This window comes from Capra hircus, chromosome 23 (genome assembly GCF_001704415.2).
Source record: "Capra hircus breed San Clemente chromosome 23, ASM170441v1, whole genome shotgun sequence".
In the NCBI taxonomy this organism is placed as follows: domain Eukaryota; kingdom Metazoa; phylum Chordata; class Mammalia; order Artiodactyla; family Bovidae; genus Capra; species Capra hircus.
Genome location: NC_030830.1, coordinates 13,408,801 through 13,426,998, shown reverse-complemented (window position 1 = coordinate 13,426,998; position 18,198 = coordinate 13,408,801). Strand labels below are relative to the sequence as shown.

General features: G+C 39.7%; 1 protein-coding gene across 5 annotated transcripts in view; it reads right to left on the bottom strand.

Annotated features, from left to right (window-relative positions):
• Nucleotides 1-18,198, bottom strand: part of CDKAL1 (CDK5 regulatory subunit associated protein 1 like 1) — a 607,581-nt gene that overhangs the window by 98,133 nt on the left and 491,250 nt on the right. For all 5 annotated transcript variants that reach the window (XM_018039026.1, XM_018039029.1, XM_018039027.1 and 2 more), the window contains one exon: nucleotides 14,072-14,134. In XM_018039026.1, the coding sequence (XP_017894515.1) occupies nucleotides 14,072-14,134 (63 nt within the window). The remainder of the gene's footprint in view (nucleotides 1-14,071; nucleotides 14,135-18,198) is intronic.

The window sequence follows — 18,198 nt, the reverse complement described above, 5'->3', positions numbered from 1 at the left end:
TTTTTGTGGATATTTCTGACAACTGAGTCACTACATTAAAAAAAGAAATACAAATGAAAACTACAAGAAGATGTCTTTCTCTAACAGGAAAGGATTTAAAAAGTCAGTTGACATAGTATGTCAGAGAGGGTGTGGGGGAATGACCTTGTTGGTGAGCATGTACGTTGCAACATCTTGTCTAGTGGGTATTTTGCAACTCCTATCGTGATTTAAAATGCACACACCTATGATCCCGTCATTCCACTTGTAGAAATTTATCCTACAGTTAATATTTATACATGTGTGAAATGACATGTGAGATTATAGACTACAGCAATGAGTCTAAGATCAAAAGATCAGAAGTCATCTGAAGATCTATCAGTCAAAGTCTACTTAAATATAGTACACACCTGGAGCAGCACATATACATCCATTGTTTTATAAAAAGGAAAAAGGCAGCTCTTTATGTACGGACTGAAATTATCTTCAAGACATACTAGAAAGTGAAAAGGAAAAGCATTTGAGATGGGTGGGAAGGAGGTTCCAAAGGGTGGGGATATATGTATACCTATGGCTGATTCATGTTGAGGTTTGACAGAAAACAAAATTCTGTAAAGCAATTATCCTTCAATTAAATATAAGTAAATTTTCTAAAAGAGCATATATGTATGTAAAGACACATAGAAAGGTATGTGTTTTTATGCAGAAAGCAACTTGAGGTATACACAAAGAACTTAAAACAGTGGTTGCCTCTGGAGGGGAACAGGGATCTCTAATATTGGGTCAGAAGGGAGACTTTCTTTGAATATGGTATTAAGTGCATGTATTACCTACTTTATAAAAACCAAGAACAAACTTAGTGCCTCCTCCTAAAGCGGTGGTCATTACTACTGGAACATTCCAACTACAGTGACATGGCCAGAGCACCAAACTGGCAATGAATGAGAAGGCTGGATTTTCACCCTGTATTTGCTGTGGGATAATGGGTAAGGGCTTGGGATAGTTATGGTATGCAGAGCAAAAGAAGAAAAAAATACACTTCATGCATATAAGACATTCGATTCTAGTCCATCACTCAGGGTCTTCCCCTGGAGGGGAAAGAAAAAGACAAGACATGCTCTTTGTCCTGTTGACACTCATGGTGTAATAGGAGGAAACAGCTATGTCAACAATAAATACATAACAGAACAAAATGGCTCTAACGCAGCGTTTGTTGCCACCTCCTCCTCTTGCCCCACTGGATTCTAAGCATTTTATCCCAGGTATGGTACCAGTCCCCTAAAAAACAAACAAGCAAGCAAACCTCATGGCTGTTGAACGGAGCTGAGTTCGAAGAGCAAGACAACTCAAATAATAAAGACATACGCTCGTCATAGAGGCAACATGAGAACAATTTCCCAGGTACATCAGAAAAGATGCAAAGATGGTAAAATGAAACTGAGTCTTGAAGTAAGAGGAAGAATTCAACAGGACCAGAGAGACTTCTTTATGTGTACAAGAAGTGGAATGGGGAGGGTGGCAGGATTATAGGAGCTCTCTAGTTTAAGAAGGGGGAAGGGACGACACAGTGTTGATTTCTCATGTTTCTGTCTCCAAGGGAAGGGAAGCAAGTCCCAGAATACGTCACCAGGTTGAAGATCCCAAGAACTATAACCCATACAACTCCAAGCAGGAACACATTAGAGGGTAAAAAGCAAAAACATCTAAGGAACTGTGTGGAGAGATGTAAAAGTAAGTGGTAAGAGTAAGGAAATAGAGTACAAACAATGGATGGGGAAGATATTTAGCTCACAGGGAGAGACAAGTTGACGAATAATCAAAGGAAGCACCCAGCCCCTGGAGATGGGGCTGTACGTGCGTGCTTGGTCACTCAATCGTGTCCGACTCTTTGCCACCCCATGGACTGTTGCCTGCCAGGTTCCTCTGTCCATGGGATTTTCCAAGCAAGAATGGAGTGGGTTGCCATTTCCCTCTCCAGGGGAGGCAACCAACCCAGGGATCAAACCCAAGTCTCTCGTGTCTCGTGCACTGGCAGGTGTATTACTTACTACTGCGCTACCTGGGAAGCCCCTAGCGGTGAGCGGAGGGAGGCAGATGTAAAAGTGTTAGCTACATCGTAGTTTTAAATTAAATTAGAAGAATAAAGTGTTGATATGAAACAAGAAGTGAGGGATATAGACAAACAAGCAACTTTAAAATTACTCCCTCAAAAAATAAAGGGGGGGGAGCCTAAGCCAAACTAGAGATCTATGTCAGATGATCATAGTTTACAGTAATTAAAAAGGGAGTCATTCCCTTTCTTACTCATGTGTGTGCCATATAATGTCAGAGCTACATTAAAAAAAACTTGAGTTTTCAAAACTCCTTTATTTTTATTTGACACACGTGCATTTAAAATATTTCTGGAAATCTGAAAAGCATCCAAAGCTAGAACGCTGAATAAAGAAAAGTATTAACAATCATGAGAAGAAGCTGGTTGACTCATTTTTTTCTCAGATGCTAAAATTCTCTAGATTTACAATTTCAAGAGAAGAGTGTTAATGTATACATTTAAAAAACGCCACCGATGCTAACCGTAATTATGTCTTCTTAACCTTGCACAGAAACCCTAGAGAGAATGAATTACTGGCCCATGGAAATACTTTCATTTCACTACTCTTTGTCAAGAGAATTCTGGAATATGTGGAAGTCACAATCTATATTGAAGGTTGGTGATCACAGGAGAGTGGTACACAGAATGACGTCTGTACCTATTGTTAATAATGTGCTAAGGAAGATAGAGGCCAGGTCTGGGAAGAAAGCACTACAAAGAGCATCAACCCTCACACCACCAATGAGAAGATTCTCAACCAGCTGAAAACTTTAGCAGCAGAGCTATAGATGTGAAAAAAAAAATCAAAAGTAGTTTCCTCATTTCTCTAGTGGATGCCTGGATTACTTGGTTTAAGCATCACTGGCATTAATGCTTTTTAGTGTCAAAACATCTCAATAAAAAGAACTTCAGCTGGAGAGAAGTCATTAGCATATTTTACGACAAAATGTATTGCTGGAGAAACAAAGTGTACTTTTCAGGGGAAGATCTGAAAACTCTTCCTTGAAAATAAGCTAGGAGCACTTTTTAATTTCAACTTCTGTGTCTTCCAAGCAATTCTCCAAACAGGTTTCCCAGGTTAAAACACAGTCACAAGATTTTAGAGAACAAAAGTTAAATGAGTAACTTGTTTCATCTTCTTCATTCAAACAGTAAATGTTTGAAAAGCCATCTGACATTGGTGTCAGTCTTTGACAGGGAGGCCAGGCACATTATACAAGGATGGGGTTAGGAACAGGAAGACACTTGCGCATATCCTTCATGTGATATATAGGGGAGGTTTCAAACTCATTTTTTATTTCATTCTCTCTGGGATGTTCTTTTCCCTTTCATCTTTCTATCTCAATTTGCCAAAATGAAAAGTGTAATGCACATGCAACTGGGGTTGCCAGATAAAAACAAAACATCCACTTACATGTGAATTTCAGATGAATGAATAAATTTTTAGTACAAGTAAACTCCAAATATTGCATGAGACATACTAAAAAAAAGAAAAGAAAATGAAAACAAACAAACAACAACAACTTGTTGTTTATCTGAAGTTCAAGTGTAACTGGTGCCCAGTTTTCATTTGCTAACTGGCAACCCGACATGTTGGAAGGACTGATGCCGAAGTTGAAACTCCAGTTTTTTGGTCATCTGATGCAAACAGCTGACTCACTGGAAAAGTTCATGATACTGGGCAAGATTGAGGGCAGGAGGAGAAGAGGGTGTCAGAGGATGAGAGGGCTGGATGGCATCACCAATGCAATGGACATGAACTTGGGCAAACTTCCGGAGATGGTGGGGGACAGAGAGGCCTGGCGTGCTGCAGTCCATGGGGTTGGAAAGGCTCAGACATGACTGGGAGACTGAACAACACCGACAACCCAACATGCAACAGGCCTAATATGTCAAGTGGAGGGTGTGCTAGCTAAGTATGTTGCTGGGGAAGGCTGGCAAGCGATAGTGCCCACTGGTGGTCAGACACAGAAAAAAAGGCTGGGCAGGGTGTGTATCAAGACAGAAAGAGGCTGGTGATACATTTTAACTGCATGCAGAGGCTGATGGTAGAAGACCAGCCTGGGGAGTGACTGGCGGAGCAGAGGGAGGTAAGCAGCTCAGGGCTGAGTGGTACAGGCACACACTCTGGCTCTTGATACTATGTGGTTCCTCTTCCCTCCTCTGCTGATTTCTTCCTCACGCTAGTGAATTTCATATAACAAAGACAGTAGAAAATGAGATACCTTTAGACTTGATACATAATTTAGAATACAGTAACTGCCACTTCTGTGTAGACTTTATTTTTTTACCTGAGATATGATTGAAACACATTCTGTTAGTTTCAGGTGTACAACATAACGATTCAATTTTTGTATATACTGCAAAATGATCAGAGTGGGTCCAGTTAACATATGTCCCCATACATGTAAGATATTTTTCTTTTAATGAGAACTTTAAAGATTTACTCTTTTAGTGATTTTCAAATACACACTACAAAATTATTAACTCTAGTTGTCATACTGTACATTGCATCTCCATGGATTATTTATGTTATAAACAAAAGTCCTATCTTTTGACTCCCTTCATTCATTTCTCCCACCTACCACCAACACCTGCCTCTGGAAATCATCAATCTGTTTTTTTGTTTGTTTTTTAATCTATGAGTTTATTTTGATTTGTTTTAGATTTCACATTTAAGTGAGACCATGCAGTGTTTGTCTTTCTCTGCCTGACTTATTTCACTTAGCATAATGCCCCCAAGGTCCGTTGGTAAGACTTCCTTTTATGGCTAAATAATGTTCCACTGTGTGTGTGTACATACACATATGTTTTCCTTATCTGTTCATCTATCAATGAATGCTCACGTTGTTTTCATGTCTTGACTATTGTAAATAAGGTGCAATGAACAATGGGGTGTATATCTCTTATAGAGTTAGTGTTCCTGTTTTCTTTGAATAAATAACTAAAAGTGGAATTGTTGGATCACTTGGTAGTTCTGTTTTTGATTTTTTGAGGAACCACCAAACTGTTTTCCATAGTGGCTGTACCAACTGACAACAGAACGCAAAGATTCTCTTTCTTCACGTCCTCACCAACACTTATTTCTTGACTTTTTGATAACGGCCATTCTAACAGTTTGAGTTAATATCTCATTGTGGTTTTGATTTACATTTCCCTGATGATTAGTGTATGGATGTGAGAGTTGGACTGTGAAGAAGGCTGAGAGCTGAAGAATTGATGCTTTTGAACTGTGGTGTTGGAGAAGACTCTTGAGAGTCCCTTGGACTGCAAGGAGATCCAACCAGTCCATTCTGAAGGAGATCAGCCCTGGCATTTCTTTGGAAGGAACGATGCTAAGGCTGAAACTCCAGTACTCTGGCCACCTCATGCGAAGAGTTGACTCATTGGAAAAGACTCTGATGCTGGGAGGGATTGGGGGCAGGAGGAGAAGGGGATGACAGAGGACGAGACGGCTAGATGGCATCACCGACTAGATGGATGTGAGTCTGAGTGAACTCCGGGAGTTGGTGATGGACAGGAGTAATGCAATTCATGGGGTTGCAAAGAGTCAGACATGACCAAGCGACTGAACTGAACTGAACTGAACTGATGATTAGTGATGGATGATTAGTGAGTGATAAGGGCTTCCCTTATGGCTCAGCTGGTAAAGAATCCACCTGCAATGCGGGAGACCCCCGTTAGATCCCTGGGTCAGGAAGATCTCCTGGAGAAGGGATAGGCTACCCACTCCAGTATTCTGGCCGAAAGAATTCCATGGACTGTGTAGTCCATGGCATCCCAAAGAGCTGGACACGACTGAGGAACTTTCACTTTGATTCCTTTGACTTCGATGGTCAGCGATGCTGAGCATCTTTGCAGGCGCTTGTTGGCCATCTGTATACCCTCTTCTGTAAAACATCTATTCCGATTCCCTGCCCACTTTTTAACTGAACTGTTTGTGAGTTACTTTGCTACTGAGTTGTATGAGTTCTTTATGTATTTCAGATGTTAATCTCTCATGAGGTATTAAGATTTGCAAATATCTTCTTCCACTTGGTAGGCTGCTTTTTCATTTTGTTGATGGTTTCCTTTGCTGTGCAGAAGCTTTTTAGTTTGATGTATCCCACTTGTTTATTTTTGCTTCTGTTGCCTTTTAGATTTTCTTTTGATTAATTTTCATCAATACTTTTATATTAAATGCTGGCAAAATATTTGATCATGAACTTTGTTTCTCCTTATTCCTGAATTTCCTGGGAGCAGCTGGGCAGAGAGGTGTAAGGTAAGAGAGCATGCTACTAAATAAAACATTCTTAAATGAGGACCTGGGGAACTCTCTGACTTCTGATTTAGAACCCCAGCTGCCTATAAAAGAAGTCAGAAATGCTAGCTGGGGTCCTGATGAATGGAACAGGTTTCCAAACTGTCCTGCTGCCATTTTCCCATCTCCACGTGACTTCAGTTCATTCTCTCCTCAACCTTTTTCTGGGCTCTAGGCTTATAGGTGGGCTTGTCCTATTTCTCTGGCTTGGATATCCCCTGCTGTTTTGGCCCTAAACACTCCAACCTTTAGATGCAACTTGTCCCGTCCCCACCCTCACAGATGCAAGCTGAGAGGAGAGCAAGGTGAACAGGCTCTGCAAACAGAGTGCCCAACAGTGCTTAACAGTCATCTGTTAGTCTCCGATGGTAGAAGCCCTGGTGTCCAGCTTAATGAAGCTTCCCTTGCCCCAGGCTGACGGTGGATTTATCAGATTGGGGAAGAGTGGAGGTGAGGTGGTGGTTCTCGCTGCTCTACTGTCTGCTTTATGGGGAAGCAGTCTACGGAATCCCTGATGCTTTTCCCCTGGACTATTTCTGTCCTCTCTCTCTCCTTCCTTCTTCTCCTCCCTCTGTGTCTACATGGAGTTTGCCTATTTAGATTTAGATTTGCAGGTGGAGGGTAAGAAGGCCCATTTTGACCTGGAACTTGAGTTGCGCTCATCAATCCACCTTTACGAGAGCCTCTTCATCTGCAGATCTGCTGCTACTTGTGGTGCAGGGGTGATGAGCATGGCCTCTGGAGCTAAACTGCTCTGTAACTTACTAGCTGTGTGACCCTGAGCAGTTTTTAAACCTATGTCTCAGTTTCATCATTTGTAAAACAAGGGATAATACTGAGTTGGCCAGAAAACTTCTTTGGGTTTTCAGTAAGATGTTACAGAAAGCCCTGAACGAACTTTTGGGCCAATCCAATGACAGTACTGATAGAGTTGGTATGAAGATTAAGTGTATATATGCAAAGCTCTGAGAATAGTACCAGTTACATGGTGTGCTTTAAGTAGTGTAATGATGATGATGATAATTCAATCAGATTCCAGTCTCCTTGCCAATCCTCAGGGAAACTGCCAGAGCAGAATTCTGACATCTATGGGTCCCTGGATATATCATTTTAACATACCACTAAAATCTTCAATATTTACATATACTTCGATACAACCTATCCCTGAGGTTACAGTAACAAAATAAATCAATGTGTTAAAAAAAAAAAGTTTAATTTTTAGAACAATGCCATGTTAGAAGGAAAAGAGAAAAATACAATGGTACAATATCAAAGTTAGGCTCCAGGAAACATGACCTGTTATTCAACTTGAATCACAAGCTGAGGAAAGTTAAAAATAAAGAAAATGCTTTTGGATCAGGTCAGCATGGATCAGGAAGCAAAAGGGTGTCTAGAGATACCTATTCTTGAAGCCAGAAATAGCAGATCCGCCTCTGTGGTAACAATCATATGGTTACCTTGAGCAGGAAGCACAGATTTCACACCAAAAGAGCTCTTTAGAATGTCCATTATTCTGAGACTGAGTTCCTCATATGGCTTTAGTGTAGAGTTCCTGAGGCCAATGGAATGAGTTTAGTATTTACTGAAGTGTTCACTTCCCTGTGTTCCAAGGTCATAACCTGAGCACGGTTTTAGTATGCTGTATGCTCTTTAGTTTACTAAAACTGCAACTATGGTTTTAGTATGAATGTGACAAATGTTAACTCTAAGGGAAGTCAATCAGACATTTATCCAACTGTTCCTGCTATTTAGCAACATCCCCCAAATTACTTTTCAAACAACTTTTAGTCTTTGCCAAAGATGGGGACCAGAGTTCAGTGCACAAATAGTTTTGTCCAATCTGCTGCAGAGAACCGTTTTAAGCATGGCATAAACATGGCAAATCAATAACTTGTCTCTTCCTCTGCATGTGCCATGAAAATCTGGCTATCAAAGAGTGCTGGATCCATTAAGAACTGAAGTTGCTATTTCCAGACAGCAGATAGCTCAAAGCCCAGTAGGGCCAGCAGGCAATGATCCAAACCTGCATCTCCTTCTCTAAATGTACAACCCAAGGCACTCTGATGCTGCTTCACTCCAAGCACAGGGCATGATGCAGATTTGACAGTTCTGTAGCTGCCTCAGGATTGAGTCAAATGGCTGTGACTCTTCAAACATAAAGAACTGGATAAAGTAACTTCTATGTTAAATTACTAGATAGATGTGATTAATGGAAAATTGTAAATCAGTAGATGATTTTCTGAAATGAAACTGTTCTTTTGGCTTAACTTGTGTTATGTGGATTTATGAAACTTGATGCCATAGAGATTACTAGTCTCTTAGGGAAGAAAGGACGGTATATAACCAAAGACTTCTTTTCTCCAAGACTTCTGAAATAGATTGGGCCTCTGTCCAAATGAAGCTGCAGAAAATATAATTTTACACTTTCTATTACATAGTTCACTATACACTAGTAGGTACGAGTTCCAAGAAGTATTTGTATCCACAACAGTTCTTAAGGTAATCTTAGGAAGTGTGGATAAGGAAAACACACGTCAATTATTTTCGTACATTTAATACTGCAGGTTAAAAATGCACTGCACTGGACTCCCCTGGTCGCCCAGTGGTTGAGACTCTGCCTGCCATGCAGGGCACATGGGTTCAATCCCTGGTCTGGGAAGAGTCCACATGCCTCAGGGCAACTATGCCCATGTGCCACAATTACTCAGCCCGCAGCCTACAGCCCGTGCTCTGCAATGAGAGAAGAAACCACAGTGAGAAGCCCATGCACCCCAAATGGAGAGCAGCCCCGCTCACTGCAACCAGAGAAGGTCTGTGCATAGTAATGAAGACTCAGTGCAGCCAAAATCAATTCAGAAATTTAAAAAAACTCATTGTACTGATTCACTACTTACCAGTATTCACTCAAGTTATACCTAGAATAAGCTTTAGGATAAAAATATAATAACTCTCAAAGGCTTGAATAATTTTAGAGGATTTAATTAAATAAATAGTTGGGGGGAAGACAGATTCTACCCTTCTCCCCTCTTAGGCTCTCATACATCTTCTGTCCCACCTGGTTAGTTTCTTTACCCAATTACCAATACGTGTTCAACCACTCTTTGACTAATTCTCATTTACTAAACCACTCTCTATAGTAATACATACTTCATTTATCCAATGTTATTAACAACCAGCTCTTCCTAAGAGAGTTTTTAGGATAAAGACGATTTATTCTTAAAAGATCAATGTTTGCAAAAATAGATTATACACATCTCTTTTTTTTAAAGAAAACATCTGTTTCCTGAGGTAATTTAGGTCCAATTATTTTACTCTGGGACTACAAAAAATGTATTATAGGGATATTTGGATCCACATTAAGTGGCCTTGGGCAGCTGCACATTTAGAATCCCTCTGTTAATGACTTAGAGCTTTTATGGCCGACCTTGTCCTTGCATTCATTTTGCATGCTGCCACTTCTTAATGGAGCTCTGACTTCTTGAAGCAATAACCACCCTCTTTTTAACTGCTGCTAGAGTTAACTGTGGTTTGGGAAACCACGCATCTATGTTTGCTAGAACTATTTTTTTTTTTTTTTAAGTGGACTGTTTGTGGATGGAGAACTGAAGAACTAATGAGGCAGGGAGAGAGAGAATTAGACGATTGTGACAGTCTGGACCTAGGCTGGCTTACTTTCAGGTTCTGGGTTGTGTTTTTGACGGCTAAGATCGCTACACAAAAGACCTCCGGTTGAGTGATTTTCTGTCTATTCATATGCTAACTTCTCAAGTGCATTCAATTCACAGGCAGCTGGTTTTTTGGACACACATGAGTCTGTTTACAGTTCAAGCGATACATGTCTATGTGTGTAGAAAAAAACCATTAAAATAACACTGGTCACCAAAAGACAAAGAAAAGTTTACTTCACCAACACAAGTATGTTTCTACTCGTGTGTGTCCACTGATTTATGTCGAAAATTATTCAAACAACAGTCACTAAAAGAAAATGAGAAGCCCGCTTCACAAAATACAGAAACTATAACAATGACAACCTGTTAAAAAGACTCACTTTTAATGGTCGAGTATATATTAATTCATATAGATTATCTATGTTGAGGAAGCATTGAATTTTGCAGATGTAAAAACCACTACAGACCTAAACAGAATTGTGTACCTTTTCCTTTCCAAGTATGTTCATATTTTATAGTAGCATTTTATGATAGCAAATTATAAACATCTGTGTTTAGCTGATAAACCTAGATTTCCCCCAACACGTAATTCTGATAATATGTAACAAGAAAGAAAAGAAGGCAATAGGAAAGAAGGAGACATCATATATATGCAGGGCAATAGGTTCTTCAGGTCGGAGACAACAAGCATATGCTAATCTGCATAGCTTTAATAACAACGTTCTAATGATAACCTATTCCACTTATCCTTGACTTATCCAAAGGAGAAATGCAACTCCAGTTGGCTGTCCTTGGCCTGGGAGATCTTTGGTCCTATAAGCTTGTGGTTAGCTGTGATGTGGTTTCAGAAATTCCAAGCTCTGTTTATTATGTGTTTATTAAAACAACAGAGGACAGAATATAATGTACAAAACACAATCAGATTACCTGCAGCTACTGGATTTCCTTTACCGATGCTCCCTTTTTATTAGGAGAGAGAAATGAGACTTGGGTTTGGTCAAGCCTTTCTGTGCATGTTTACGAGAATTCCTAAAAACAATTTTTAAAAAAGATGAACATAGGACTAGAGATAACAATCCAAAGCGAAATTCTTCCAGGCTCCAGCAAAATTGGACTTAGAGTATAAAAAAATCCAAATCGAGTATTTTCCTCAAGACTCATCCTGAGTGCTCCTTTTGCCCTAAGCTCTATTTGCTTTTTGCAACAGCACTTAGAGAAAACCAACTGACCATTTACAACCTAAACAATGGCTTTCAAGTCTGATTAAGAAACACACCTGGCTTCACTCAAACAACAAATTTGTTTAACCTGGTGACTTTCCTGTGTCTGGGGTCAGGCAGGCGCAGTCTCGGTTTGGAGGAGAAAAGGAGAGCAAACATAAGTGACTCACTGAGAGCAAAATGGTGGGGCTGACTCCCCTTTCTCATTAAACTGTTTTAACAGTTTCTTGGAGGCAAGACTATCATTTAAGTGACCCACTATAATTATGACCCCAGAAAATTATGCCAACTTTAGAACAAGATTTGCATTTCTGGGTTTGCTCAGCATTATGAACCTTCTGAAATGCTAAGTATTCCTTCTTTGGTACAAATTTACATCAAGGGAAAAATGAACAATTAAAAAAATCTAGCTAGAGAAGAATAGAAGACCATAACACTCACTCCCATGAGTAGACCATAGTGTTTTTTTTACTTCTGGCGTCATTTTTACTATGGAAAATTTCAATCATATTAAAAAAAATACACAGAATAGAAGGATGAACTCCCACAAAACAATAATTTAGTTTTGATAATCAACACAGGCCAACCTTCTTTTTACTGTGCCCTACCCATGTCCCCCTTTTAATTCTTTTTTAAAGCAAATCCCAGACAGCCTATATTTTATTTTATATAAGCTTTCATTTACGACACATGTATATATTTAACCTGAAAGATCTCTCCAGAAAGCTCACTGAGCATGAGATGTTTAAACCAATTTTAACCACATCTTACAAAACATTTTACACTAAAAGCTATCTGTCTAGAAAACTAATTTGAATATAATCGGGCAATTAAAATGACAAGGTAACTCAAATCACAATCTTCTATTATTTTATTTATGGAGAAAAAAGGAACATTCTAATATTGAGAAAACAGTGTACCTCACTCAATGCCCATGATTCAAGAGACATGGTTAAAACTAAAACAGTTAAATTTGCCTGGAAGGAGTTTAGAAAAACATGAAGAGGTGAGTAAGGGGAAGGAGAAATTTTCCTAGAAAATTCCCCCCTTTTTACTGCATATATAGAATAAAACAGAATGCCATCAGGCTAAACCTTGGGTGCTTCAAAAATCACTCATCAAGCCATCCAGCTACTTAACAGTAATTTATGACCGACCTTAAAGCAAAGATCAAAGGGAACTCCATCTAGCATTTATGTTCAATTCCTCACTGCCTGATGACTAATTTGTAGAGGAATGAAGTCTTCACAGAGGAAGCCAAAACCATCTGAGGTGACTTTGATACAATGCCACAAAGGATATGAAGAGGAAGCCAGGAGAAGCTGTGAGTAGCTAAGCTCCATTAAGAGTTCTAATAAAAGAATAATGGAATTTCCCTTAACAGTGAATTCAAAAAATGTTAGAAGTGGGCAAAATTAGACAAGTCAGGCAAAACCTTTGATTTGTCACAGCTTATTGTTGCTGCTGCTGTTAAATATTAACTTCAGCCGCTGTTGCATTTATGTTAATTAAATGACAGTGCCTAAAAAAAAAAAAAAAAAAAGGCAACTTTCCCATCGGAAATCTGGCCAATCTCATTCCTCTGGCTGTCATGTTACTTATCAGTCTGCACCTTCCGCCTGCATTGTCAGACACTCCTGGCTTGCTCAAGCTCTTTCCAACAAATTGCTATTCTTCAGTGATCGATTCCACTTGAAAAATTTAACTAGAAATGATAAATGTTTAGTCTTGTACATCGCTGTGGTCACATGGAATACAATATCTCTTTTGACAGATTTTTGACGCTTAAGACAACTGGCTACTATAGAAAAACCAGAAGCTATTCAAATTCTTTCAACTTCTATGAACAACTGGCACAATTTTTTTCCTCCTGAATCCAGACATCTCTGTATTCTCAAATGAAGAAAGTAGTTTTCACACCTCTTATTTTGGCTAGTTAAAAAATCCCTACCACATGTCTCTTTGTAAATTCATAGATATAGATTTAAGTTTATATCAGCATTTCAACTGTGCAAATGTTTTGTTTGCTTCTGAAATCACCTCAAATTAACAGATTTATCAGAACCTTACTTGATATAGAAGATTTGAACAAGTCTCAGGATACTTTCATAAGATGTTGTATTGCGCATTTTCTTTAAAAAGTTGGTGGGCTTTTTTAAGAATTTATGTTTTACAAATATATAGTGAAATACTTATCAGTGAGAAGAGGCTTAAGAATTCTTCAAAGACAGGGAGTGGAGAGTGCGGGGTATAAATGCAACAAGACTGGCTGTGGATCTATGAAGTTGATGGATGGAGGGCCAAGGTCATTAACCATGTGGTCTTCGGTACAGCAAAGCTCTCAGGAGTGAGTATTTCAGGTATAATTCTAGGCACTGCTTTCTGTTAGAGTGTGTGTGTTGTTTTTTTTTAAAGAAATAGAACTTTCTGTCAGGAGCAATGGTGAACCAAGAGTTGGCAGATAATATTTCAACTATCTTCATCAATTCAAAAGCCAAGTTCATTTACCACACTGTTTGGAAAGGGAAAAAACACACTAATTGATAAACACCCCCAAATCTGTCTTTTGACAGTCTTTGAGGCTTCAGTGACAATAATGTAACCAGATTTTAACGTGAATACAGAAGAATATTTTAGTTCAGAAATACAAATTTTCTCTCTTCTTTACAAGAGATAAACAGTTAAAAATTAAAACTGAAATATGAATGTAATTGGTAGAAGTGCACTTCAAAACCGCTGTGCACTGGTGAACACTGCTCTGTGTTCAGAAGGCCTTCCATTAGCAGCCACACTGAGAACATGCTGCTCTTACCTTGTGATCATATGGGCTGTACGAATGGAATATCCGGGAAAGCTCTTTTGTTCTTTGCTTTTTCTGTGGGAGAAAACACAAACCTTTGAGTTGACAGGTGGCAAAAATACACACATGTGTATATATCTAAATGTAGATCTCTAGCTCTATTTCACTATCTACTTTATGACATTATTTTGAGATTTTTCCCTTTGTGCAGGCCGAGGACCTCCACGGTTAATTTGGGATGAATGGATACAACCAGAAACCAAGGCCACTTGATGGTCATGTGGATCACTGTCACAGACCAGCCAGGCAATCTCTTTATGGAAAGTTTCATAATTACAACTCTACGTATTACAAATGCATAAATTCAGACACTAAAAAAAAAAAAAACTATGAGAAGAAAGAAAATACATTTAGAACACTTTCAGTTTCACAGCAACACCCACTTCTGTTACTCTGAGTTGGGCACGAGCAAGGCTTCCCTGGAGGCTCAGCGGTAAAAGAATCCACCTGCAATGTGGAAGCTGAAGGAGACACAGGTTGGAGCCCTGGATTGAGAAGATCCCCTGGAGAAGGGAATAGCAACCCACTCCAGTATTCTTGCCTGGAGAATACCATGGACAGAGGAGCCTGGTGGGCTAGGGTCCACAGGGTCACAAAGAGTCGGACACAACTCAAGTGACTTAGGACGCATGCACGCATACATATATATGACTGCTATAGATACAATGGTGTCTCACACACAGTAGGCACTCAATGAATATTTGCTGAACTAATGAATAAACGAACATACCTGAGTTAGACAGGCATATACCAACTGTATCAGTAATGACAACATGTGACTCTCATACACAGTTACAAGGAAAATAGCCCTCTTCACTTCTCAAGATGTCTTCTTCATTATAAGAAGTGAGGCCTCTCCATCTCTTTTACCCCCAGCATCTGTGATGACGAAGGGTGCTATTCTCTTAGGAGAGGTGACTGTAAGAATCAGCTTGTTTACTTTTGTTTTACTGATTGTTTTGTTTACTAATTGTTTAATCACCGTGTTAATCCACTGTGATCTGTCCACCTTCCCATAACCACTGTGAAAAATTTTGTGGATAGTTCCAGACCTTCTGTGCATGTATCTTCACACACAACTGATAACTTTTACTTTCAAAGAAAAAGGATCATTCTGTATACATTCTTCTGAAATTTACTTTTTTTCCACTTCACTATTTATCCTTGCAAAACTTAAGTGCCTGTATATCCAGCACTGTGATCCCTTAAGAGTTCTAAAATCCAAAAACTCCTGAAATCTGAACTTTCTTCCTGCAATGCATTTCAATTTATAAATATAATGATAATCTTTGCACAAACATCTAGGCCATCTTGAGAGTATGTGTTTTTTAAAAGGATAAATTATGGAAGTCCAGTTGTAGAATCAAGGAGTAGGCATGTTTACTACCTTGATAGGAACAGCCAGGCAGCCCCCTCCTCCAGAGTAGACCTACCTTCCCTCTCACCAAGAGTGAATGAGAAAAGGGATTATGGCTTAGGTTGGAAATTCTTAATTTCTCTTTTCCCCTTAAAGGTTAGAACATTTATAAACTTAGAGAAAAGATAAGACATTTTAAAAAACAGGTATTAAACACCATCCCAGCTGCTGATTATAGAATGCATTTCTTGTATTTAGATTTTGTGTATCATAAAGTTAGCCCACTCCAGTTTAGTTCAGTTGCTCAGTCGTGTCCGACTCTGTGACCCCCATGGACTGCAGCATGCCAGGCTTCCTTGTCCATCACCAACTCTCGGAGCTTGTTCAACTCATGTCCATCCAGTCAGTGATGCCATCCAACCATCTCATATACCACATCTTAAAATTCTGTCATGAGAGTGGCCAGTCTGTCCTTAAGACTGCCCCCATCTGGCTTCTGGGTCTTTCTGATGTTGATCCTTGCCCGGTACCCACATTCCCTAGGGAAGGATTTCCTTCCTTTAAACTCCAGTCTCCTCCTGAGCACACCCATTGCACCTCCCCAGGGTGAAAGCCACACAGATCTCCAGCATAGACTACATGACCTTTGGCATCTCCCTGGTTGAGGAGTCAGAGCTAATATCAATGAGGCCCTTGTGTTAGAGTCATTTGCATACACTCATGGGTTTCCTATAGGTTAGTTCTCTACTTCGGAACTGTCTTTGGAGCCCAGTTCAAGTAAGCAGTCCTTCAAATCACTTGGCCTGTTTCCATATTCTGACACCCACTAGCCGAAATCCCTCTCTGCAGGTCAGCCAAAACTCCCACTTCCCCTGCCCACTTCTGAGCAGTGTTGCTGGTCAGTAACCTAACTCCATTTCTCTGGAGAGCAGAGATGTATGTCTAACTGTATGGAAACAGTTCCATGGCTCTCTGAGCCCTGGCATCTGTTCTGAACAGGTCACCTGCCTACCAGAGTTTTCATTAGCTTCTAATTTTCTCTTTCCTCTCCATACACCCACTTAGCTGGTTTAACAGTTCTTGGCTTATACTTCAATCAGAAGAGAAATGACGGATATTAACACTTCCTTTGGTAGGAGACAATATAAAACACTGGGGAAAAAAAAAATTTTTTTTTTTTCAGAAAGGAAATTATGCTAGAGAAGATAAAATAGGCAGCATATCAGTATTCAGCTTACGAGATCTCCCCAGAACCGCTCAGTCCAAAAATGGCAGAGCTACCAGCTTGAGTCAGCAAGTGGATAAGGAACAGGCAGAGGTAGTTTGGTGTGGCCTTTTTCTGTCGGTTTGGATTTTACATCTTTATTTTGATTGCTAAAACCTAAATATACCTTCTATTATTTGAGGAAGAAAGTAGGGTATAAATAAATAGCAAATAACACTATTCAGATTAAACCCAAAAAGAAGACAGTGAAGAATGCCCTTTTGTCTGACAACAAATTTACTATATACAACTACAGTGAAGTCTTGGCTGTGACTATGGAAGGTTATATATTATTAGTCCAGTTAACTGAATACCACTGCTGTTTTTCCTGTGAGGTCAGAGTCATGTAGCCCAGAGCTGCATCTTCTGGGATCTAGAATAGGGGTTGACAAATGATGGCCCCTGGGTCAATTCAGCCGATTGTCTGTTTCTGCAAATAAAATTTTAATGAAAAATAGTCACACTCACTTGCTTATGTATTATCTATGGCTGCCTTCACACCATAACAGCAGAATTTCAGTGGTTGCAACAGAGACTCTATAGTTCATAAATGCTAAAGTATTTACTATCTGACTCTTTACAAAAACAGTTATAGAAAGAGCCATCTCTGATCTATTCATAGAATCTCTATCTTTGACCATGTCCACTTCTGGCAATAGTCCTATGACCCCAAACTAAATGAACAACAATTTGTCCAGCAAAATTCCTTGTTCCTTTTGCTCACTGAATGAAGACAGTTCAAGAATCAATCATAACCTATATCCTGACACAACAGGATGAACATATCAAGGAAAATATCAATTAGCTGTTTTTTCAGGATTTTGCATTCTGAGCATTCTACACTCAGAGACTGTTACAAGTTGTTTTTGAGAGCATGCTGAAATAGGGCTTTTGGAGCTTTCTGTAGTCACATTATAATTGCTAGTGACAGAAACTTTGAGAAGAGACCCTTTACTAAGTTCTAGCACTAAAGCCATTCTGAAGGAGATCAGCCCTGGGGTTTCTTTGGAAGGAATGATGCTAAAGCTGAAACTCCAGTACTTTGGCCACCTCATGCGAAGAGTTGACTCATTGGAAAAGACTCTGATGCTGGGAAGGACTGGGGGCAGGAGGAGAAGGGGACCACAGAGGATGAGATGGCTGGATGGCATCACTGACTCGATGGACGTCTGAGTGAACTCCGGGAGTTGGTGATGGACAGGGAGGCCTGGCGTGCTGCGATTCATGGGATCGCAAAGAGTCGGACACGACTGAGCGACTGAACTGAACTGAACTGAGCGCTAAAGCCAAGTAGAAGGTTTTGTGTACGAGTAACTAAAGTAAGCCAGTTGCTAGTGAGCCAGTTTCTCACTCGCAGACCATGTTAACAATACGAAGCTACAAGACTTGTTGAGCCTTGCTATCAGCAGTTTTAACTGAAACTAAAAGCTGAGCCAAAAATGGAATAATTAGGTATTT